The 26,926-nt window shown below is 39.1% G+C and overlaps 1 protein-coding gene across 1 annotated transcript in view; it reads left to right on the top strand.

Moving 5' to 3' along the window:
* Positions 1–26,926, top strand: part of gucy1a2 (guanylate cyclase 1, soluble, alpha 2) — a 126,129-nt gene that overhangs the window by 46,644 nt on the left and 52,559 nt on the right. Inside the window, 1 exon segment of the mRNA NM_001126907.1 lies at positions 20,155–20,640. Coding sequence (NP_001120379.1) covers positions 20,155–20,640 — 486 coding nt within the window.

Genomic DNA, 26,926 nt, shown 5'->3' on the forward strand with positions numbered 1-26,926 from the left:
TACAGGGGTCAAAGACATAATTATGAACAGGTCTGGTGTTTGGTCTATACCAGGAGTGGTTGTAGTTTCCGTGAGCCGGTGATGGCTTTGTGAGGGGGCTGATACTTAAAACCAGAATTACACTACTCTGAGCCAAGTTTGTTGTAGAAGTTGGTCCATGGTGCCCAGTTATGGTTCTCACTCAGAGGCCAGTTCATGGCAGGCATAGCTGCTTTTTTATACTGGATATTGGAGTTTATTTCCACTATTAGCTGGGGATAGGTTGGGGCCTCCCATTTTTTAGGACTTTTTTTGAGATAAAGTCATTTCACCCATATATACTGTGTTTGCACTTTTTGCCTTGGGTGATGAAGCATTGCTTAGGCTTCAATAAAAAAATTGTCATAAATGTTACTAGAAGGGGGCAGAGTATGCCTTATAATGTTAATATAGGGGACTGCAATATATATATAATAAACATGTAATTCCCCACCTGCCCATGTCCCGCAATTATGCTCTTTTGACCCACACCCCAATTTTGAGCATTTGTTCCTTATTTGTATGCACTCCCAGATGAACTTACGAGGATGGGGGGGATGATTTATCAATGTTTGAGTTTTTTAGCGCTTATTAAATATAAATAAAGGAAAACACTGCGATATTCATGTACTATATCATGAAGCATTTATTAAACAAAAACTTTTTTTCACCAGTGGGGCTGTTAGCTTTGCCTCCATTTCTGTTATCCCCGACCAGTGCTGGATTATCTGTGAAAAGAAAGAACATGTATCAAATACTATTTACAAAAAAACAAGACAAACTCCAATTTTCATTTAACTCCTTAGAGAACAATGTTTCAAGTTTCCAAATCCAATATGCTTCTGAGCAGAGCAGTTTTTTCTTTGACCCCACTGAGCCACCTGATTTATGTTACACAATGTTTTTGCTCAAAGAAATGTTTTGCTAGGAGTGTATCCTGACGAAGGGAGGGAGTGCCCCCGCCCGAAACGTTGATTCCTTGGGGTACACTGGCAGAATAAATGGGGTAAGCTCCCCAGCCAAAATTTGTTTGAGTGCAGTCTCTATATACAGTATATCTGTGTTCCCTCCAGTTATAGCCAGAATTATAACTCAGAAATCTGACTGAAACTAAAGGTATATCATTTGAAATAAGTAAAATAGAATATCCCTATTCTATTCTTTACATCTGTATTTCATGTTATCTTCTCAACAGCTCAGGATTTCCAATTACGCTGTTTACCTAACAAGTAATTATCTCAGTAATTACAGTGACAGACTGCCCCTGTACAAATGCTTTGCCTAATCATAAACCTGATTGGAAAATGATATCGCCATAACAATAATTAGCGAAGCATGTATCAAAACTCATAATGAGTGTTAACGTTAACTCATGTATAGTCCTCATAGTCGTGGCTAATCCAGACATTACATCAGAACACGAAAATTAAAAGGAGAATATTAAATGAATTTCACAATGTATTTCTTAATCATGTTTCGCCTTTTTCCCAATGGCTATTCATAACATTCAGGTGTCACCCTAATGTCCTTGTGTAACCAGTGACACAGCCAATGAACTGACCAAACAAAGTATAGCAACAAAGGGAAAGTTGTGCTCAACCACTACATTTTAAACCATTGGGCTGGGGTGCAATGAGGCTGTGACCACAACATTCATATAGACAGCAACAAGAGGTTAGTGGTGAGCACAATTTCCCTTTCTTTTCTTATAGTTTATACAGGAGCAGTGGCCAGCTCCATGTTAAAGCTCCCATCCTTCCCAGCTACTGTCAGATGATCCCAGTGGAGCCAATAAAAGGGCAACCATTTGGGGGTTTTAACCTTGAAAACAAGCAAGTTGCAGGTAAAACTCAGTCCTTTTGTTAGCTGAAGCAGTAGAATCCTTTATAAATCAGATAAAAGTGAGTATAGGACTGGCCAGACCAGGGGTGACTTTGACATAGTTAACCAGCTTGAATATATTGCAATATATGGACTAACAGTGCCTAAAAGGGAGGGCATTTCTCCAAAGCTTAATGCAGGGGTCCCGAACCACTGGGCTGGGGACCGGTGCCGGGCTGTGGGCTGTTGTAAACTGGGCCACCAATTACCTGTGATCCCAACTCCATGACAACTGCTATGCGAAGCCCAGGAAGCTTTCTACTGATCGCAAAGTACTTAAGGCTCCATATTAAGCGTCAGGGGATGTCACCACTTAGGTGGGAGTAAGAAGAGCAAAGGGGCTATGCGCATCTAGATGCAGGGAAACAAGCTCAGGTCTATACCCACCACCCCTGGTCCTCAAAATTATTGGCTTGCTTAAACCCAGTCCATGGTGCAAAAAAGGTTGGAGACCACTGGCTTAAAGCACAGAGCCTTGGTGTCCTACATATATTGATAATGGGTGAGTGTAGAGGGGCTCTTGTTGCCGTCTGACCAAATAGAACATTGTTTCCAGTGGGAAGAAAATGACAACAAATTCTTTTATGCTTCTTTTATTCAATGTAGGGGTTTACAACCCCACTGGCACCAGTACTGGAGACTTTTGGTGCACCCAATGAATTTGTGATGCAAGACATTTCACCTTGTATCATAGGCAGGTGGTAAGTACAGGCATAATTGTGCATTGTGGCACCTTGCACTCCCTGAATGGCACTGGCTTGCCACCCACCTATTGTTCAGCAGTGCCAAAAATCTGCACAGTTCTTTACTCTCCATTGTAGGAACTCCTTAGGGAGTAGAAGCAGACACTTTGCATATTGCCCCATTGAGGCTGAAAGTCAATACATTTACTTTGTTTAGTGGAGGAATATGAAGAACGAGTCCTTTGTTTCATCCGCTAACAAAAGAAATGTCACTAGATCATTGTGTTAGAAATGTAACTTTCATTTTTTGTTAAGAAAAATGAAAACTTAGCATTCTACATATTTTCCACCCAAGGTCAGATCCTTAGGATCCTTGAGAATATATTTTTTAAACAACATCTGATAATTGTCATTCTGCAGAATGTGATAAATTATACCCAGGCAGAAGAAGCAAGAGCATAACTTAAGCATGTTTAGGGGGAAAAAATTTATCTATCTATCTATCTATCTATCTATCTATCTATCTATCTATCTATCTATCATCTATCTATCTATCTATCTATCTATCTATCTATCTATCTATCTATCATCTATCTATCTATCTATCTATCTATCTATCTATATATAATAGTTATACATAAATTATTTCAGGTTGGTTGTTTAACAGTCTAATCAAATTATAACAAAAATAAAACAAATGTTCTTATGGGTATTGTGATCGAAATTGTATAAATACTCTAAATTACGGTTAATCCTATTACAGTTTACTTGGTTAAATTACCTAATATTTTGATTTCAACTTGGACTGAAAATGCAAAATTTTTTCAAAGTATGTATGTATGTATGTATAACTTTATTTATAAAGCGCCACAAGGGTACGCAGCGCTGTACAATCTTACAGAATACAAAATTACACACAGGGAGGACAAGTGTTATAATAAATACAATAAATATATATAAATGCACAGGGAGTAAGTGCCATGTGTTATGAGACACAGTAGGATGGAGGTCCCTGCCCCGTAGAGCTTACAATCTAAGTAAAAATTTTGGTCTGGTGATTTGAACACTAATCTGCCATTTTTGAATAATCAGTTTTTCCAAAACATTTCTGTTGGCGCAAATGCTAACCATTGGAATAAGCCAGTTAATGCAGATCTGAACCTTAAAAAGACAGCTGTCCCCTGATGAAGATATATCAAGATATCTTAAAGCAAATGTAGAAAAACAGGGTGGCTGTCAAGAGGTTGTCCAACTAATGAATGAACGAAGAAGAGATGCTGTCTGTGAATAGCTGTAGTGTTAGGGTAACATTTTTGACATTAACAATATTATTTCAATGTTTTTATCTTGCTTGACACACAAATGTAATACATTAAAACAAGGGGCTATTGAACTGTTCATTACTTAACCCATAGGAAGGATACTTGGATGGCCGTAGTATGTTCCTGCCACTCTACACTCTAACAGAAGAGAAGCCAGTGCTTAACTTGGGTCTGTATTTGTCACCAAGCACAGACTTCAATTAGCTCCTGAAGGTGGTATGAAGACACTTAAATATAAATCCTAAGTAATTCTCACAGTGATTTAGCCTGGTTTCAGTCCTTCGACCTGCTGATGACTGTAAAATCAGATCTTAAAAACAAAAGGCTGTAGTACTGTTGAAGTGATCTCTATCGACTATTTTAGGAGAGAAGGAAGGGTAAAAACTAAGTAAGCTTTATCAGAAAGGTCTATGGAAATACAGCCATAAGCACTTACAGTAATGCTGCACTGAGTCCTCTATCAAAAGAAACACAGGATTTCTTATCTCTTTTCTTTGTAAACATGATGCTCAGTGTCTGACTTCCTTCCATCAGAAACATCCTTAATTCCTGGGGCCAGAGTCTGCTCAGTTCTCTCCTCTCTCCCCTCGCCTGCTCCCCGTCCCATAAGAATTCATAAAACTCAGTCCCCCCTCCCTTAGGAATGTGTTATCTGAGCTATAATGGCTAGACTGCAACCAGGAAGCTACTTAAAATGGCAGCTGCTATCTTAAGCAAACAGAGAAAGCTTCTAAAGCTGTTACTCAGGTATGGTAATGGTTTATGCAGAATAAATATAGTGTTCTAGGTAGCACTAATGTGGCGAATCTATTGGCAGTAAAATGCCAAAATGACTTTCCTTCTCCTTTAAAGGGGAGACACTGATGTTGGTCTTTGTTTTCGGCTCATCTTCGAACAGATGTACAGTATGTAATCTTAAAACTGGATTGGGCAAGTGAAATAGGACAGCCGAGGAACTGTACCCTTATTGTGAGAGAATAGGCCCAAATCATATTTTGGTCAAATGCCTGAATCCTTCTAAATCTAACCAAAGGGTCAGGTCCGTTGACAAGTAACAACAAGGGATCTTCTGCAGGCTGGAAATTGTAAATAAGCACTGCTGAACTGCAGGCCAAAATCAGGAAAATGATCCTGTAAAATTATAGGTCAGTGAAGCAGAATCCAATCATCTTGTGCTTTATACTTAACATCAGACGCAGAATGCTCAAAAAGAGTAAGAACGAGATGCGACTAAGGTGGTATAAAAGCACATTTTCAATGTCATGACAGTTTGAGAGATCGGCATGTAGGAGAACGATTTACATTCCCAAGTGAGTGTGTAATGACACTACTTTCCCTCATTCTGACACACATGTTTCATGTTGCTGGCATCTTGTTTATACTGGGCCTGCCATATTAACATTTACCTTTTGCACTAGTCATGATTGTCGTTTCAGTTCCTGCTTTCATTCACAATAAATTAATTATAATAAATATAGAGGGCAGTAAGGGTTAACTCCGCACCCTCCCCCGGCTAGTAACCCAGTAACCCTTTGCCCTGCCAAGGTTAGGATGACAGTTACTGGTTCCCTAGTGTATAAAAGAGAAGGGAACATGTACGGTTCTGACTCAAAGAGGGTCTGGGGTGGAGATGGGCCTCAGTATGGATGACCAAGACCAAGCCTTTAGATAACCAGACCTTAGTTAAAGGAAAACTATGCCCCCAAAATGAATTTTTAAACATATTTTATATCATATTAAGTGGCCTATGAAAGAATCTTACCAAACTGGAATATATATATCAGTAAATATTGCCCTTTGACATCTTTTCCCTTGAGCCGCCATTTAGTGATGGGCTGTGTGCTCCCTCAGTGATCAGCTGACAGGAAATAATGCAGCTCTGACTGTAACAGGAAGTAGTGTGGGAGTAAAAGGCAGAACTCTGCCCATTAATTGGCTGATGGGGCCTAGCATGTATGTGTGCCTTGGCTTGTTTGTGTGCACTGTGAATCCTATGATCCCAGAGGATGGCCCTTAATTCTTAAAATGGCAATTTTCTATTTAGGATATTAGTATTTCTTTGAAAATGGTTTATTTAGGTCAGGGGTCGGGAACCTTTTTGGCTGAGAGAGCCATAAACACCACATATTTTAAAATGTAATTCCATACAATATGTTTGGCCACAGATGCTGCGGGGCAAGGTAGGGTGGGTCCCAAGGATGCCGGATGCGGATGCGATGCAGAGGAGGGCATGCCTGCGCTTGGCGGATAGAAGACGTGTTTTAAGGCTTAATGTGGCCACACACGTGGCGATCTGAAACATCGTCAGATCCGCCACACACCGTTCAGGGCTGAAACAGCAGATAAGGAGGTAGAAACAATAGGATTTCTACCTCCTTCTGCTGATTCAGCCCTGACGGCAGATTTTGGTCAGGCGCCTTCTATGGCGCCCGATCAAAATCTTTTAACCGGTCCGATTGACGAGTCGACCGATATCAGCAGCTTCCTGCGATATCGGTTGACTCGCCGACATGCCATACACGCACTGAATATCGTATGAAATGAGGTTTGGTACGATATTATCGGTGCATGTATGGCCAGCTTTAGAACACATCTTCCATCCGCAGAGCGCAGGCCACGCCCCCCGTTATTTTTTTTATTTAAGATTTGGCAGAGAGCCAGATGCAGCCATCAAAAGAGCCGGTTCCCTACGCCTGATTTAAATGAAGCAGGGTTGCATATATGAGCAATATATTTTTATAGAGACCTACATTGTTTAGGGGTATAGATTTCCTTTAATTCCTAATGTACATTAGATTTTTTCCTTCTGACTGTAAAAACCACTGAAAATGTTTTAGCAGTAGGATGAGATTGGTAGAGAGACATGCATTCCAAAGCATCAAAAATCAAAGTAATTCAGTATGCTGCAACTCCTCAGGATGGCACGGGTCAATGCTACTGCCATATTGGTGCAAAGAACTCACAAGGCGTGACTAACCGGACTGACCACAGTCTATTAGATGGATACAAATCGCTTTGAGGTTAGATTACTTAATTATTCTGGCCAATCTCGGAGCTCAGAAACAGACACTCCGTAGCCTCAGATGTACAAATGAAAAGCAATGTTTTAATAAAAACTGGAACACTATGAAATAGAAAACCCACCATCATATTATATGGCCAAAAGAGAAGGAGGTTTTAAAAATAGCGAATAGTTTCCTTCTAAGGGAAATCCATTTGATATGCCCGGTGACACAAATAAAGCTATTTGCATGCTACGCTTATCGCCTGCATAAATTGTGCTTGAATTCACCAGAGTATATTTGCTACAGCACAAATAGGGGGAACCACAGAGTGTGAATAACATAATCGCACCTGAATATGCCAGCTATTTGTGCTACAAGAGCTGTGACTTAAAATGCAGACCTTTAAAGGGAAACTACAGTGCATGGGTTATACATCCATCCAAAATTCAGCACAGCATTTCTCAGGGCATAAATCTTGTCAGTATAATTATACTAGGGCATACTAAATACATGAGCAAATAACACTAAGTCAATTAATCATAGTATCTATGTGACAGCTTGGTTAGAAAATGAGATATAATCCTAAAAGCAAGAAACCTTAATGATGACATTAATGGGAAATGCATTTTTGGGTGAGAGATATGGACCAAGGGGTACTTGTGTCTACAGTGTTCATGCATTGAATATTGAATAAAAGTGACTGCTGGAGCCTATACTGCTCACAGCCAGTGATTGCATGGACCCTTTGGTGGTAGCAATTGTATTGTCTCAAGGTTATGCTTGCAGGCCCATTTCAGAACAAGCCAGGTTGATATTGAGAATGAAAGCAAGCGGAGGTGTTGCTGAGAAGATCTAGGTATGTGTAAGGATGAAGATCCTTTAAGGTAGCTATTGCTAAAATCCAGACAAGCAGACATTACAGAAAAGGTCAGTCGCACATTACAGGGAATATCCAGACCAGGGTTTCTCTCCCCTTTTTACTCGTGAGCCACAGTCGAATGTAAAAGGACTTGGGGAACAACACAAGCACCATAAAAGTTCATGGAGGAGCCAAATAAGGGCTGTGATTGGCTATTAGGGAGCCTCTATGCACACTATCCGCTTACAGGGGGCTTTATTTGGTAGGAAATATTGTTTTTATTCAACCAAAACTTGCCCCCAAGTAAGGAATTCAAAAATAACTCCCTGGTTTGGGGGCACTGAGAGCAACACCCAAGGGGTTGGGGAGCAACATGTTGCTCACGAGCCACTGGTTGGGGATCACTGATCTAGACCAGTCTATCTCTGAAAAGTTTAAGACAATTGAATTAATAGAACAGATGACCATTGCTTAGAAGATCCAGAGTTGAGAATTTGCTATGTGATTCAGATATGTGTGTCTTGTTGAGCATATCTTGAAAGGTGGGTGTTACTGTCAAGAGAAAGATGAGTGTGTGCTCATGAGAACGTCAAGAGAGGGGAATGTTGCTCAGAATATCCTGGCAAGTGGGTGTTGTTGGAGGCATCTAGGAAGTTGGTTGTTGCTGAAAAGACCTTGCCAGCTAAATATTGCTGGGAAAATTGAGACTAATGGATGTTGCTGAGAATATCCAGGTGGGTTTTGCATGACAGGTCCAGGCAGTAAGTCTTGACTTACCCTTGCTTCTGTGCTTGGTCAATAGTGAACGTTTATTATCTGGGTAACTTCCCTCACTGCTTGAAAGCTTAGGTAAACCTGCCTTCTTTGGCATTAGCCCAAAGGGGATTTAGGGAATGCATTGCAGTAAAGCATTTAGCAGTAGCAGCAGTCTGATGGGAAATGGCTTTGCTTTGTTCTTGGTATCTTTGTTTGGCACCTGTTTTTATTTAGTTTGATGTGTGCTCTTGTTCTGGTCTGTGTTCCACTGTCAGTGATTTAGTGTCCCTGTCTGACCTGATCAATTAATGTCCTTCAGTCTAGGTCACTACCCATCGCACAAATACACACTGCAGTAGCCTTACATCCTCTGCGGCATTCAGTATGTTAGTCTACTTTTCCCTAAATATGGAAAACATAATTATATCGCCACAGGCAGTGTTTTATACTGAACAGCATGAAATGTTTTGAACAGTGTTTCAACTCACAAAAGCTGCTGTACCTCAATATGTGTAAATTATTCCATAAATAACGACATGGAAACAGGAAATAACACACTGGTGTCAGTCTTTAAAAGCAGATTTAAATAAAAATGGGAAAATGTTATTATGCGTTTTAGGAGGCCTTGTTCTAGACCTAGTACAGGTAGACCATGAGCAAAGAGCTTTTGTTATTATATGTTGATTTTATTTTCCATCAACCATGTTTCATGCTTAAAGGAGACATATCCTATAAAAATTAAGAATGTACCAGAGAATTATACTCCTCTAGATATAGAAGGAATGTGCTTAAAAAAGTTGTATTTCAGACTGATTTATTGAGAAATTCCACCAAAACTCCACTAGCCCCGCCCATCTGTTCCACTTCCTGCTGGCTGAATTCTCTGGATGAGCTGGGGAGCCGGCGGCCCTCCATACACTGCAGGATAGGAACCAATCAGCAGCTAGCCTGACCTGATAGGGAACTGAAGCCTGTCTTTGCTTGTGGGAGTGCAGGGCTGTGATTGGCTCTTCCCCTCCTACTGTGCTTCTGGCAGGGACCGTTAGGACATGCCCACTCTCCATTTCAGACTCGGACAGAGAAGTGAGAGGATCTATAGGGAGCTATCTATAGGGGTTAATGTTAATAAAGGGGTTAATGTTTAGCCCAAAGGGAAACCAGCACCACATATTATTCATAATTGCCTACAGGGTTAGGGTTTTCCCATTTGTCCAATATGTCTCCTTTAATGCTGAGTTCAGCCATACCTATCCATCGAAGTATAAATGAACCAGTGCCTAGTTTGCCTATCCATTGGCTCTTGCCCTTCTGTGTCCAGCATCATTTTCCAACATCAATTTCCCTTTAGTTTTGTCCATGGCCAGTTAAATTATTTGATTTGAAAATCAGGCCTTACAGCACTAATCTACCCCTATAAGCAATGGCTCTCCATTCTCAGTGGTGCCCAGAATCAGACTCTACCAGTAGGTCTTTAGCTAGCAATCAGTATATCAGAACATTGGGGCCGATTCATTAAAGGTCGATAACGCTTATTATATTATATATATAATATTTTTTAACGCAAAAAAGGATAATTAAGTCCCGATTCATCAAAGTCATTTCGCATTAGTTAAGACGCATGCGCTCATGATCTCATGCGCAAAAAAACACACTATCGCAATGAGTTATTTATCTCGCATTGCGTCAATCCTCGCATAGATATAATACTAACGCATGATTCACAAACACGTATGAAGCATTAAACGCACTAAATATCACATTAGTCTGTAGGAATATTAACCCCTACTTGGGGCAGGCGGTACGTAAAGAAAATTGTGGTTAATGAGCTTTTGGCAACACAATATGGACTTTGCAGTGGGATTTATTCAAGTCTGTGTTGGCCCCAGAGTGATGCAGCCGCCAGTTTGCAGGGAAATGGGCATTTTCAGAACAGTAGTTTTCCGAAAGTAATGGTTACGTGCGTAATAGCGTGCGCATCTTAATTATGACGCCTGTCCTTTTAGTGAATCAAGTGTTAAGTCACAAAAAATAATAAACGATAAAATTTTTAACGCATGCTATAAATAGCACTCGTTTTATCGCCCTTTAGTGAATCGGCCCCATTGTCTACAAACAAGCACATAGGACTACCACCCTGTTTGCTTCTTATTATGCAGACATTTTCAAGTAATATTGAAAAACGTTTTTTCATATACAATATGTAGTTGTACCCGAGCCAGCATAAATTCATGTTGACAGGAAGAAAAAAATGTTTTTGTGATGTTTAAAGGGATTCTGTCACCGAAAATCATGTTTTTTTACAAAATGCTTCAGTAAATAGAGCTTCTCTGGCAGAATCCTGCATTGAAATCCCATTTTAAAAAGAGCAAACAGATTTGTTTATATTTCATTTTAAAATCTGACATGGGGCTAAACATGTTCTTGACATTTTTTTCCAGGTGCCCTCAGCTATGTGTTCTAATAAATGTCAGTCACTCTTTACTGCTGCGCTGCAATTGGATTTATGTCACTCCCTCCTTCCCCCCTAGCAGAACAATGGGATAACAGCTCCCTGACATCTGAATTGCTAAAAATGCTCCCATGCCCCACCTTGTGGTAGATATAAGAAGAGCACCTAAGTAACACCTAAGCCCTACTGTGACTCCTTCATTTACATTGAGTAGAAGAAACAATAGCTTATCTGAAAGCAGTTCCATTGTAAAGTGCTGGCTCTGTCTGAAAGCTCAGAATCAGGCACAAGAATAACATTTTAAGTGGTAGAATTATTTGCAATATAAACAGTGTAATTTAGTTATATAAATGAAACCATAAAAATGATGACAGAATCCCTTGAAATGTTATTCAGTAGCTTTATGGCATGACGCTTCTGGTTACTCTTATATAGAAAACCCTAGGTCTCATACATTCCAGATGATAGATTCCATACCTGCAGGTATTAAATATGTATAAGTTTGAAAGATAAAGGCAAAAGAGCTCAACCCAAGCACACCCGCAACCCAGAAATGGTGTGCCGAGGTTGGCCTGAACCTGCCTGACCCGTGGTTATGGGGCCAGCCTGCACATTACTACTCAACACTTGTTGAGGGATCCCGAACTAACCTACATTTCTTGACCAAATCAGCCAATCAGTAGCGTGTGTGGAATGTGCAATCCTGCCACGCATGTCCTTGATTGGTTGCAGATTTGCAGGTCAGTTCAGCAATGAAATGCCAGGGGATGTACCAAAACCAATAGCTTTTATTTACATTAAAGCAGATCATATGCAATCTCAGAGGGGTCCAGGGTATGAAGGTCAGTTCACAAAAATAGGACAGCTCTTCAGCTCATGACCCCTTCACCCAACACCATGCCATATAATAAGTAGTATAGCAAATAAGGTTCCCTCTAAATATGGTACAGGTATCGGACCCCTTATCCAGAAACCCGTTATCCAGAAAGATCTGAATTACGGAATGCCCGTCTACCATAGACTCCATTTTAATCAAATAATTCAGAATTTTAAAACTGATTTCCTTTTTCTATGTAGAAATAAAACAGAACCTTGTAATGGATGCAAAACAACCCTATTGGGTTTAATTAATGTTTTATTGATTTTTTAGTAGACTTAAGGCATTGAGATCCAAATTACAGAAAGACCCCTTATCCGGAATACCCTTGGTCCCGAGCATTCTGGATAATGGGTCCTATACCTGTACTCGTTATCCAGAAAGCTCTGAATGATGGGAAAGCCATCTTCCATAGACTCCATTTTTCTCTGTAATAATAAAACAGGAGCTTGTGCTCGACCCCAAATAAGTTATGATTAACCCTTATTGGAGGCAAAACAATCCTATTGGGTTAATTTAATTCTTTCATGATTTTGTCGTAGACACTATAGAGACCCAACTTACAGAAAGACCCCTTATCTACAAAACCCCAGGACCCGAGCCTTCTGGATAATCACTCCCATACCGGTATAAGGATATTAGTATTCATGTGCCCATATAAATGTTTGTATGTATGTATAACTTTATTTGTAAAGTGCTATAAAGATACAATCTTACAGTCTACAAATGTACACGCAAGGAGGACAAACAAGTATTAGATTAAATACAATCAATAATTATAAATACACAGAGATTAGGTGCCCTGTAGTATGAGACACAGTAGAAAGGAGGTCCCTGTCCCATAGAGCTTACAACAAGCGGGTGGGTAAATGTACAGAGATACAGGCCAAATGCCTTTATTTAGGTCAGGAGTTGCCATCTGGATGGTAAAAATTAGGTTTGATAATAGTGTTATTAATAGGGAAGAAAGATTGTCATACCATTGGCATCAAGCATCATTTATACATACCTGTAAATATTGGAAATCTGGTATTTTTCCCTAGTAAAGCTAACAACCCTATTTAGGTCACAGAACTGCATGTTAATTTCAAATATAATTTTCCAGTTTATATGTATGTGTAAATACAAATAAATATGTATAAATGAAATATTATGCACTTTATAAAGAAATGCAAATAGTGTATTAAAAACACCATATTATAGATTCATAACATTTATATTAGTATATAGCCCTGTCTTTAGCACAAGCTATCTCATGTATTTTGCAAAAAGGAAAAGAGTTATAAACAAATATATCCAGAAAAGGATTAGCGATGGAAAATAAATATGGATGAACTTCCTGTTTAATGCTCCCCATATGGCCTCTATTACTGTAATTGCATAATCTGACTTCCAACATAAAGAAAATGAGAAAAGAAAATGATTCCATAGGGTTTAGAAAAACATCAACAAATTATAAATTAATGTACAATAAAAGATCACATTGCGGGTCAGAGAATAATCCTTGGGGATTCACAAAACCTTACTTTTTTTTTTAATTAAAATTGGATCAGGGATACGGCTAAACTACACTATAAAGATCCGATGCAGAATTCATGCTACGACTTGGTTTTAGAAAGTGAGAAACATTCGTTATACATGGAGTAACCCAAAGGTCATAAGGTCCAGAGTCACAGAGGGCTTTGTGGTCATTGCTGGATGTTTAGGGGCTCCTTGTGAAATAAAAATATGTCCAACTTGTAACCCTCCAACTGGTATGGAACTATAACTTTCAACAATCATAATGCATGTTACTAGTGATGAGCGAATCTGCCCTGTTTCGCTTTGCCAAAAAATTTCCGAAATGGCGAAATGTTACAGGGCGCATGGGAGTCAATGGGTATTTTATCGCTGAATTTTTTTTGTGTGCCCCAAAAAATTGCGTTGGAGTCATAGTAACATAGTAACATAGTAAGTTGGGTTGAAAAAAGACATACGTCCATCACGTTCAACCATAATGCCTATATATAACCTGCCTAACTGCTAGTTTATCCAGAGGAAGGCAAAAAACCCCATCTGAAGCCTCTAATTTGCCGCAGAGGGGAAAAAATGCCTTCCTGACTCCAAGCAATCGGACCAGTCCCTGGGACTCCAAGAGTTTTTTTTTCTACTGCCAAATGGATTGGTGTCAATGTGCATTTTTTGGGGGGCAAAATATGTTGGAGCCAGTGGGCGTTTTTTCTTGAGTAAATAGGTATTCTTTTCTTGTGTTTTTATGGAAAAAAAAAATTCAGGTGAAACAAAACGTATGCCAACATTCTAGTGCAGATTTGCAAAAATGTTTGCCTTTAGGGTTGCTCATCCATACATATGACTGACCAGAGGTAATTGCTGACTGGTTTCTACGTTACCACTCAGGAGTAAAATTACACCATTTTTTTAAATTACACCCTTGGAGTGTGCCACTTATTATAACAAGAAGGTACATAAATACATGAAGCATGCCTTATTTTACTAATCTGGATTGCCATGCTAATTAAACAGGTAACCTTACCCTGCTTGCATCATACATGAACTGCCCAGGTCATCTCCGACTGGGTACTATAGAATAAACACTTAAGGGCGCTTGTGCTGGGTAGGTAAGAGAGAGGCGGGTAAGGGATATTTCTTATAGCTATAGAGGGACAGACCCACAGTGACCCCGGGGCCTGCTTCCTCTATATTTTCGCCACTGGTTGAAATAATTTCTTCCCTGCAGGATATGTTGTGAATGTTTTAGCCAAAAAACACCTATAAAATCTATGTGCCAAGATACCATTATTTATTAGCTCGGATGCCTACTGCAGTATGGTGCTGCTACAGACTAAGCTGATTTTTTATTTTCTTAGGTAAGCATAGATTGTCACTTAAATAATAAGCCATGTCACATAATGTCTACAGCAAATTAGCATATGAATTAGTTGAGGGCGTTGCCAATACAGTAATACAATATATATTTGAAGTGGGAGAAAGTCATTCCAGGGGAATCCTTTACTAGGAGTATACACTTCTATTAATTTTCCCCAGATGTCAACATATTTCTAAATGTATAAAGTTTTTTCAGCTTTAGAGAAATCAGCGACTGGCTTGTAAGAGCACCAGGGTCTTTCCATAAGTTATTTTGGTTCTTGGCTACAAATAAACCCCTGTGGTAGTATAACATTAGAGGAGTAAACACAATTTGGAGTCTCTAGGTTTTAGGGATCCAAGCAAGGCTGCCGTTTGACCGGTAAAAGTCCAGTCTGGCACAAGTCCAAAGCAAAACTTACCAAAAAAACTTAACAAGACATTTTTGCACAATTTGGCAATGAACCATTCTTCTTTCAGAACCATAATGCACCAGGCACAAAGCAAGGACATTTAGAGTTATTTTTCTGAGATGGGATTTATGGAACTGATTTATCTTCACAGACCTCAACCCAACTCAACACCTATGGGATGAATTAAAAAGCCAGTTGCAAGCTAGATCTTATCCTTTGGCATTCTAACAAATCTCACTAATGCTGTTGTGGCTAAATGGAAGCAAATCCCACCAAAAGAACAGAGATTGTTACAGCAGTGAAGGGGGGGACTAATTCCATGATAATAGGCCTTGAAGGTGTCCAGATACTTTTGGTTATGTGTATGTTAGTACAGCGTTTTTCAACCACTGTTCCGCGGCACACTAGTGTGCCGCGAGATGTTGCCTGGTGTGCCGTAGGCAGGGCACCAATGTACTAGGGGGGCACTGCTCTTGGCACCAATGTACTAGGGGGGCACTGCTGCTGGGCACCAATGTACTAGGGGGGCACTGCTCTTGGCACCAATGTACTAGGGGGGCACTGCTGCTGGGCACCAATGTACTAGGGGGGCACTGCTCTTGGCACCAATGTACTAGGGGGACACTGCTCTTGGCACCAATGTACTAGGGGGGCACTGCTGCTGGGCACCAATGTACTAGGGGGGCACTGCTGCTGGGCACAGAGTTAAATTTTTTAACATTTTCTAATGGTGGTGTGCCTCGTGATTTTTTTCATGAAACAAGTGTGCCTTTGCCCAAAAAAGGTTGAAAAACACTGTGTTAGTACATCAACTGTTCCCCCCCTCTAAATATGAATGGCAATATATTTTTTTTATTTAGGAATGCTTTTACTTTGCCAGGTGTGCCATTTTACTCTCCCTGTACCTTTGCAAAGGCTCATTTCCGCTACCTCCTTCCATTATTAATTAACCTCACTTGACTGGGATGCTGAGGACTTAACAGGGTGGTTGGGAATGGGTCCATATTGGGGGCATCCAGGCACTCAAAAGTACCATAAGGGTCACAAAAAATCAAAATATTACTTTTTTGAAAAAACATTAACATCTCTGGTGGCCCTATGTATTTTGTACTTATCCAGGCATGGGTTTACCCACCCTAGTAGTAGATGACTATTTATAGGAATCACAGCCAATGAGAATTCATGAACAAATATACATATACAAATCCTAAAAAATATAAGATCATAAGCCCTATGTATGATCTAAATAAAGGAATACATCGAGTATACAGATAGATCTAAAGTATCCATTAACAAAGATATATCCCAAATTAACAGTAAAATCTATTAAAGTTGTGTGAGCTTCGCATGATTGGAAATTCCCTATATAATGATAGCTGAAAGGGTCTGACTATTTCCAATCATGCTGGATTATAGGATATTTCATATTATAGTGTAATATATTCCACTGAATACCCAGTTCATGCTAATATTGCAGTATTTTGGTACATCATTATGCACAATAGACAGGTGATTGTGCGCATAGAGAATCACTGAACTGTACGTTATTATCAAACACAGGTGAGGCAGCACATCGTTATCATAATTGGCAGCATAAACCGGGGAAAAAGCTTTTCAAATGTCAGGTTTCTGAACATGACCTTTCTTAAATATTAAGGTAAATATTTGCCTTTGGGACAGGCAAACAGCTTTTTTTTTCTGCCAAAGACAAACATCATTGTGGAATGTTTTCGGCTTGTATTCGATTAAAACAAGTCGGCTAAACACAGAGTAAAGACACGTGCAGAATACATCAATATGGACCTTTTTTGCAGTCTAAATGATCCAAATGCATTGGAATTCTCCTGCAGAACTGTGCTTAGTTGAACGACATTGTTCTGCTGGCAAATATCTCAATGTTCAGCTGTGGTTCCTACACTGTGGGACTAGCCCTCCTAGGGGGTGGGGGGTAGGTGCAGTGACAGAGGGGCTCAGTCTGAAAGCCAGATAGCGGGATATTTGGAGAGAATGTGCATTTGCTCTCCTGGATATATCTGAAAATCCAACCTGAAGGTCAATGAGGATGAGATTTTGAGAGAAAACATGTTTGGTGTCCTATATAGTCTTGGAACTATGGCTGAATGGCTGACAAATCAGTGTTTTTCTATATTTGTAACCTTGAACCTAAAACATCCATAAACCACTGATATACAGTCTATGATCAAATGTCGTGGTTTGTTTCTGCTAATGATTATGTTAGAGAATTTGACTGGTTGGCTAAACCCCCAATGAGATTATAACACATAACCTTGACAACTATGCCTTGTTAATTTCTTTGGATATAAAAATGAAAAACGTTATATCAATTGTAGAGTCTCGTTTTCCCCAGGCCTCTGTACAATGACCCTGATGGCCTCACTGAGTTACTTTGTTTAGATCCAGTATTCACCAGTTAAGACCATTATTTTAATAAAGTTTTGACAATGCAGGACTTGCACAGCATACTTTTGGACATTATGGCATCACATGCATTCATTTCAGTGGAACAAGGCTTGATTATGGTTTGTTTAAATGGAGTTACATGGTGGAACATGGGTAGAGTCGGAATAGCCCACCAGGGCATCAAGGGAAAATCTGGTCCCTGGTCATGTTGATCCCCATATTGACGAGCGTGCATTATATGACGGGGGTGGCAGTGACAGTGAAGTGGTATTGGAAGGTGGCCCACCTTAACTAAAGTCTTCCAAGGGAGCCTTGGATACTCTATTCCAATACTGGACATAGTGAGCTATCTAAACCTAATCTGTACATTCTTATATGTGATATAGCGAGATAAGTTGGGCATATCTTGCCAGATACAGTACCATAATAGGAACACACATTAAAACAAATTATTCTTTCAGTTTACTTTGATGGGCAATTTCTAAATATTTTGGTTCCACATATTGTTTAACTGTCTTAAAGATTGTTTTTTTGTGCTTGCTAAAAAGATAAATGTTTAATGGCTATGCAATTCAAACAGAGCATTAATCTAAATATTCCAAGAGAATAATTTCTTAATCATAATATGTGTAAGAAAGTAGTACTGTACGTTTAGCCCTCAGCGTCCAAACACACGTTTCCATGGAAACTGGCAATTGCCATTTTTATAAATATATTTTATACTGTATTTTTAGAAAAAGCCCACTATTTTTTTACCAAATTTTAAAGCAAATTAATTACAGTGAGAGTGAAATCTGGAGTAGAAGGCCAATTTAACAGGATATCTTTGAACGTTCCCACTGTTGTATATTTACATATGGGCTTTTTCTTTGGGTGTTTATGGCTGCAAACAGTGAACAAACTCATTACTGTGTGGTGTTTGTTTAGGAGAGAGGTTCCAGCAAACTGTGTTTACTGTGCTGAAAAGAGAGCTGCTCATTTTTATTATTGGCTAGCAGGACCGAGCATATCTACTGCATGTCCTGTGATTGCTAAAGTAACATTATTTCACGGAATTAAAAGACCTGGAATTAGTTAAAAACTTTGCACAACTACAGGACAAATGAGGGGTCATTTGCAAGACCCAGGGAAGAAGTACAAGAGGGAGTCTGCCTGTGCTCCGCACCTCAATCTAGATAAAAAAACGTCAGCAAGGTGCACAGCACTGGGCCCAGGTCATCAGAGGGCCCAGGTCAATAGCATGGTGGTAAGTGTATTTTTCTTGCACTTAACCTTATTTACCATGTTATTTACCACTTCTGCTGTGGCATACTGTTGGAGGTTGGAACAAAATTCCAGTGACCACTGACCATTTGGTTCCACTATTATTACAAAGAGTTGTAATAATATTTTCTTATTGGACCACTGTTGTTAGCGGAGTACCGCAGGGGCCTGTCCCTTTACTTTTTAACTTATTTATTAATGACCTGGAGGTGGGCATTGAAAGTACTGTTTCTATTTTTGCTGCTGAAAAAATCCTGCAAAACTATATATACGTTTCTTGCAGGATGCTGCTACTTTGCAGAGATATTTGACTAAATAGGAAAACTGGGCAGCAAACTGGTAAATTAGGTTGGGTTTTAAGTTTAAGATTATGCACTTTGGTAGAAATAAGTGTGAGTTATACACTAAGTGGTAGTGTGTTGGGGGTATCTTTAATTAAGAATGATTTGGGGATGTTGTGGATAACAAGCTGTGAAACTCTAGGCAGTGTCATTCACTTAAGCAAAAAAGTGCTGTCTTGCATGAAAAAGAGAATGTACCTGAGGGATGAAAACATAATTTTGCCTCTTTATAGGACTCTGGTAAGGCCTCACCTTGAGTATGGGGGGCAGTTTTGGGCTTCAGTCCATATTAATGAGCTGGAGAGAGTGTAAAGACATGCAGATAAACTGGTAAAAGGGATGGAACAATTCAACTATAAAAAAAGACCCAATGTTGTTTCTCTGAAGAAAGGTCACTCCTTTAAAATAGTGGAACAGAACTTTCATTTGAAGCAGTGTTGGTGGTTCTTCACAGTGAAGGCAGTAAGTTGTGGTGATTTTGTATTGGCAGATTCTATTAATGCCTTTAGGAGTGGCTTGGATAATTTCATGAACAAGCATGATATCCAAGGCTATTGTGATATTAAGATCTACAGTTAGTTGGTATAGGTATTGGTATATATATATTTTTTATATATATTTTTTAACCCAACTTAACTATGTAACTATCTAGGCTTCAAGATACATACCTGTTTCCCCTGGTATTGTGGGAAGGCACTGACTTGTGACAATCATGCATTGTTCATGCATTAATATCCTTGAGTAGTGAATAAACCAACACACTTTGTTATGGAAATCTTCTGCTCCCTGGTGCACCCTCCACTCATTGGTACCAGTGGGTAGACGCCCAGGACCCTATAACAAATCTTTGTTAATGTACTATGCCGAAACACTTTCTGCTGTGTCTTACGCCCTGTTGAGTGATTTTGTATGTAATATGATGACTTCATAATGATTGGGTAAATAATATATAGCTTTTACTGTTCGTAATCCAATTAATTATTTGTGACATTATCTTACAGGTCATGGAGGTAAAAGGACAAATGATTTACGTCCCCGAATCCAGTTCTATTTTGTTTTTGGGATCCCCCCGAGTTGACAAACTAGATGAACTGATGGGGCGTGGTTTGCATCTTTCTGATATCCCCATACACGATGCCACCCGGGATGTTATACTAGTTGGTGAGCAAGCTAAAGCTCAAGATGGTCTTAAGAAACGAATGGATAAACTGAAAGCCACCTTAGAAAAGACCCATCAGGCCCTGGAAGAAGAAAAGAAGAAGACAGTGGATCTTCTCTATTCAATATTCCCCGGAGATGTGGCTCAGCAGCTATGGGAAGGGAAGTCGGTTCAGGCCAGAAAGTTTGATGATGTCACTATGCTCTTCTCCGATATAGTTGGCTTCACTGCTGTTTGTGCCCAGTGCACTCCAATGCAAGTAATCAGCATGTTGAATGAACTATATACTCGATTTGACTATCAGTGTGGATTCTTGGACATATATAAGGTAACAAATTAAACTATGTACTTAAAAGATACTTTTAGTTGCTGCATATAAAGGGCATCATGCATCTGGTTATGGGATTGGTACTGTGATGGCCATCAAAAAGTATTTGAGGGGAAGTAAAAACTTGTATAGAGAATAATGTCCAAATATATAAGTGTATGCCAAGGAATCTGTTGGTTCACCATCCCCTGCCAGCTCACACTTGTATCCCTCCAAGCTTTATACCAATTATATGTCTTCTAGTGTTTCAGATTGCCAGATTATTAGACATCACTGTGTAGATCGATCAGCCTTAGATCAGGGATAGATTGCCCTTCTACCAAAGGACTTTAACCATAACTGAATGATATTACCATCCACTGATAATGGATCGGTACTCATGAGAACCAATTTGTCAGCTTGTGTTGTATAATTCTTATCTTATATCTCAAATTCATAAACTTGAAAATTGATAAATAAGCCCATATATGTATTTTATTCTTGTCTCGCATTGAACCATTCTGTGCACAGGCTCTTTTTAATGTATCTCTTATTGCAAAATATAAAATATAAGTCACCAAGGATTTCCTTGACCATATAAAGACAAAGGGTCTAGGCCGAGTGGTTTTATACAGGTCATGGGACTTTAATGTGATCTAAAATCCTTATATTATGCAGTAGGGGTAGATTATTTTTAATGTACAGTTCCCACAATGTAATCCGTAATCACAGGGCTTAAAGTACAGCAAAAGTGTTTTATATTGTGGAGCACACTAAGCCCTGTGAGCGCGGCTTCCTTTACATCATCTGGACTCCACTTGGGCTCTGAAATCAGAACTAGGGGTAGGCAGAAGAGGCACCTACATAGGTTGCAACGGTGGGGGGCACTAGGCAGGTACCTCTACCCCAAGTCTTATCCCCTGCTGCCACCGATACTTGTCTCTGCACTGTCCTTCTCCCGCATGGTGTCACTGTGTGTGCGTGTGTTCGCTTGTGCAGGTGTATGGAGGCCAGGTAGCCAGCCGGATTGCCCAGCTTGGCCCGCCCCTGCTTAGTAGTTGTGCCATGCTATGGAATGGCATAATCTCACTGGTCAAAGAGCATGGTCATGTCATTTTGGAGCAGCAGTAAAAAAAATAAAATACAGGAAGACCTAAATGATAGGGGGGTTGGAGTTAAAATTGAGGTTTGACTGTAGACAAATGTGAGAAAACTAAAAACAATTTCATGAGAAGTAACTTTCACAGAGTAGAATCATATGTTTTGAGGATAATTAGCCAAAGATAAGGTGGAAAATATGGAAAACATGACTTCAAATTTAGGAAATGCTTTACAATAGGAGGGGGAACAAAAAATGCAGGAATTTGTAAGGAATATAAAATCAAGGAATCTCATTTATAGAGATTCCTTTTTATTTATGTCTCATATGTTGTTGTTTTTTTCATAATCCACATGCAAATCTAATTATTTATAGTTATTCTGTGCTAATTTAGGTTTTGTAAAAGTATTATGTTATCCAAAACCCTTTCCTGCTCCTCCATGTATCTGAGGTTCCAAAGCTGTGGAGGCTTCTGCTACATCAAATAATAGCATTTCATTAGAATTCACTGCAGCTTTGAAAGCCTTTTGCCATAGAAAATCTTCAGCTTCTGCTGTATTTCTCTGTGCTATTCTCTTTTCTTTGAGACCTGTAAACTACACGATGACATGTAGATACAGAAGTTCCAAGTGGTAGCAATGTCCCCGGAGAGTTGATAGTTTAGAGCGAGCTGAGCCGAGGCTTTTCAGCTTGAAATCTAACCTCGCTTGTTGCAGTCATTTATTGCTGAACTGCTTGAGAATGAACAGAAATATAGAACAATTCCTAATCATGTTTAATTACTGTTCTAAACAAAAGATGCTTCTACTATCTTGGTATGTTCTATTAGGTTAACATGTATCTGAAACAGATGTACTGACCCATGAATAATGTAAGCTATCAGTAGGACCATTCCTTTCTACCTTTACATTTGCTTAATTAAAAAAAATCCAAATATAAAAACGTGATTGAATGAAACTGTCAAAAAAAACATTTGAATGCATCAGATTTCAATATTACCTATCATTTCCAATGGGTCTACAAGTTTTGTTTATTTTTTGCACTTTATAAATATCTAACATTCTAATTTTTTAAACCATAATTCCAATTCACGAGGTTTAGCTCAAAAAAATTAGATTGCGACAAAAATCCTAATTTAAATGTTGATAAATCCCCCCCTTAATATTGCTCAAGCCTCTGGGGTTAAAGGAGAAGTCATTTTGGCATTTTACTGCCAATAGATTCTCGACATTAGTGCCACCTAGAACACTATATTTATTCTGCAGAATGTTTTACCATACCTGAGTAAACAGCCCTAGAAGCTCCCTCTGTTTGTTTAAGATTGCAGCTGCCATTTTAGCTTGGTCTTCGTAGCTTCCTGCTGCAGCTCTAGCTGTTATAGCTCAGATTACACATTCCTAAGGGAGGGGGGAGTGAGTTTTGTGAATTCTTATGGGAGGGGGGATCAGGAGAGGGGAGAACTGCGCAGACTCTGGCACTGGGAATGAAGGATTTTTCTGAGAGAGGAAGTCAGATACAGAAGAACATGTTTACAAAAAAGGAGACAAGAAATCCTGTTTTTCTTTTGATAGAGGACTCAGTGCAGCGTTTCTGTGAGTGCTTATGGCTGTATTTACATAGACCTTTCTGATAAAGCTTTCCTTCTGCTTTAAGCAGTTATAGAAGTGAGTTCCTGACCTTACTTGCAGTTTCTGTAATTGATGTCTTCTGCTTGCAGCCAATGGGATTTTAAAAGAAAAAATGTAAGTAGGTTTTAAATGGATTTTTAAAAAAAAAAAAAACAATTGGTGGACAGCAAGCAGAAGTAATCGTTGACACAAACCAGAAATGTGGTCAGTAAAATTTTCTGGTCTTCCATAAATTCAAGTTTATTCAAATTTGACATTCAGCAAAAAAGTGACCTTAATTCACAGAATTTACAGAAATGAAACTGTACTGTATGTGCGAATGCTCGCAAAGCAGCCATGATTCAAGTGGAAAATCCCTTAGGTAGTCAGGGAGACTGGGGGTGGCTAATAAAAAATAAATAAAACCCGAGCTCCCTGGTGATCACGGTGATTAGTGGCTTCATGTCTGGTCACCGGGTCTCAGGCCCCAAAGTACTGGCGTCACTTTCGGTTTTCAGCTTTTGGCAGGGGGCAGGTTGACTGTGGGAAGGCACTTATTCAGACAGGTTCAGATGGAAAGGCCATCAAGGGCATAGGGCTGCTTAAAAAGACCTGCCAAGACTCTAGTCTACAGTATGTTTATGTATACACAAGTGATCCAACCAGTGGCTCGGGGGTAACATGTTGCTCCCCAACCCCTTGGCTGTTGCTCTCAGTGCCCCCAAACCAGGGAGTTATTTTTGAATTCCTGACTTGGGGGCAAGTTCTAGTTGAATAAAAACAAGCTTTACTACCAAATAAAGTGTGCATAGAGGCTGCCTAATAGCCAATCACAGCCCTTATTTGGCTCCTCCATGAACTTTTATGGTGCTTGTGTTGCTCTCCAAGTCTTTTTACATGTAAATGTGGCTCACAAGTAAGAAAGGTTGGGGACCCCTGCAGTAACATATGAGGGGATGACTATTTTTGACTATTTTGCTATACCATCAAATTGGTAGAACCATGTTGTACAATTCAGTCTACAAAAGAGTCTATGGAAGATGGCCTTCCCATCATTCAGAACTTTCTGTATAAGGGGTTCCGGATAACTGATCCCATACCTGTATAATAAAAGTTTTGTTGTAAATTAAAGTGTTACTGACTGCTATGTGAATTAAAAGTTCCCTATAGGTGAATGTTGAACGTGTTTCGCTGATAGGGATGCTTTTGTACATAATTGTTACTTACCTTAAACCTGACTGCTTGCCCAACCTCACTGTCCACATTCAGCCCGTCAGAGTCTCTAATGCTAATGGGCTACTTCTGCACAAATATGAACATGGGGGATCAGGTATGTAATGTAAAAGCATCAGGTAAATCATTTTAAAGCAAAATTATAAATAGCGTACAAAGACAGCGAGTGTTAATGAGAGATGTAAAAAAAAGAGTTTTGATTTCTAGCTGTAAGTGGAGGTGGCTCACCAATATAAGATGAACTTCATTTTCCCTTGATGAGATACTCATATAGATATTTTGGCTCCGATGTATATTTTATAATGTCTTTTAAGTGCTTCCAAACCATTTCGTTTTCATAATATTATCCATGGGGTGCTATAAAGCTTTTTAGAAATGTATTTTATGTTAATTACCCCTCGAAGCTCCAAGGCACACCACAAGTGACCCAATAATAAATACAAACCCTTAGTTTTGCCTTTGTTGCTTACCCTTTGTAGCGATACTTCAAAGAGCTATTCTAGGAAGTTTAATAAAATCTGCAAACCCTGGTGTGTTTCTGAGTTTGTAGCATACCAATGATTCCTGCAGCCTGCCTACAGCTGACTTACATCATGTATATTCATTCTGAAATATTATTTGTACATACCATACATCAAACACATTAGGTAGAGCTGAATGTTGAAGCCAATAATAACTTTTACCTATCTTTGGAATCAGAGTGCTGTCCCCACCATAATATTCAATGTAAATATTTATAGAGGTTACATCACTAGGTTACACAATAAACCTAAAAAAATTAATTGAGAAACAGGTGTCTTATCCTAAATACATGGAACCTGGAATTTTCCAGATAAGGAATCATTCTATAATTTGCACATTTAAACATGAAACAAACCCTTATTGCTTTGCCCCCAATAAGGGGTAAATATATCTTAGTTGGGATCAAGTACAGGTACTGTTTTATTATTACAGAGAAAAGGGAATCATTTAACCATTAAATAAACCCAATAGGACTGTTCTGCCCCCAATAAGGGGTAAATATATCTTAGTTGGGATCAAGTACAGGTACTGTTTTATTATTACAGGGAAAAGGGAATCATTTAACCATTAAATAAACCCAATAGGGCTGTTCTGCCCCCAATAAGGGGTAATTATATCTTAGTTGGGATCAAGTACAGGTACTGTTTTATTATTACAGAGAAAAGGGAATCATTTAACCATTAAATAAACCCAATAGGACTGTTCTGCCCCCAATAAGGGGTAAATATATCTTAGTTGGGATCAAGTACAGGTACTGTTTTATTATTACAGGGAAAAGGGAATCATTTAACCATTAAATAAACCCAATAGGGCTGTTCTGCCCCCAATAAGGGGTAATTATATCTTAGTTGGGATCAAGTACAGGTACTGTTTTATTATTACAGGGAAAAGGGAATCATTTAACCATTAAATAAACCCAATAGGGCTGTTCTGCCCCAATAAGGGGTAATTACAGTATATCTTAGTTGGGATCAAGAACAGGTACTGTTTAATTATTACAGGGAAAAGGGAATCATTTAACCATTAAATAAACCCAATAGGACTGTTCTGCCCCCAATAAGGGGTAATTATATCTTAGTTGGGATCAAGTACAGGTACTGTTTTATTATTACAGGGAAAAGGGAATCATTTAACCATTAAATAAACCCAATAGGGCTGTTCTGCCCCAATAAGGGGTAATTACAGTATATCTTAGTTGGGATCAAGAACAGGTACTGTTTTATTATTACAGAGAAAAGGGAATCATTTAACCATTAAATAAACCCAATAGGGCTGTTCTGCCCCCAATAAGGGGTAAATATATCTTAGTTGGGATCAAGTACAGGTACTGTTTTATTATTACAGGGAAAAGGGAATCATTTAACCATTAAATAAACCCAATAGGGCTGTTCTGCCCCAATAAGGGGTAATTACAGTATATCTTAGTTGGGATCAAGAACAGGTACTGTTTTATTATTACAGAGAAAAGGGAATCATTTAACCATGAAATTATCTTGAATATAATTGAATATATTACCCCAGCCTTTCTGTTGCTTCTGAAAGAATTATCTTGAGAGCCTCAGATTTTGGGGCCAATTTATTACATAGTTACATAGTTACATAGGGTTGAAAAAAGACCAGAGTCCATCAAGTTCAACCCATCCAAGTAAACCCAGCACCCACAACCCACACCTACCAATCTATACACTCACATACATAAACTATATATACAACCACTAATACTAACTGTAGATATTAGTACCACAATAGCCCTGGATATTCTGATTGTTCAAGAACTCATCCAGGCCCCTCTTATAGATATTAACAGAATCTGCCATTACCACATCTCTAGGAAGGGCATTCCCCA

Source organism: Xenopus tropicalis, chromosome 2, assembly GCF_000004195.4.
Source record: "Xenopus tropicalis strain Nigerian chromosome 2, UCB_Xtro_10.0, whole genome shotgun sequence".
In the NCBI taxonomy this organism is placed as follows: domain Eukaryota; kingdom Metazoa; phylum Chordata; class Amphibia; order Anura; family Pipidae; genus Xenopus; species Xenopus tropicalis.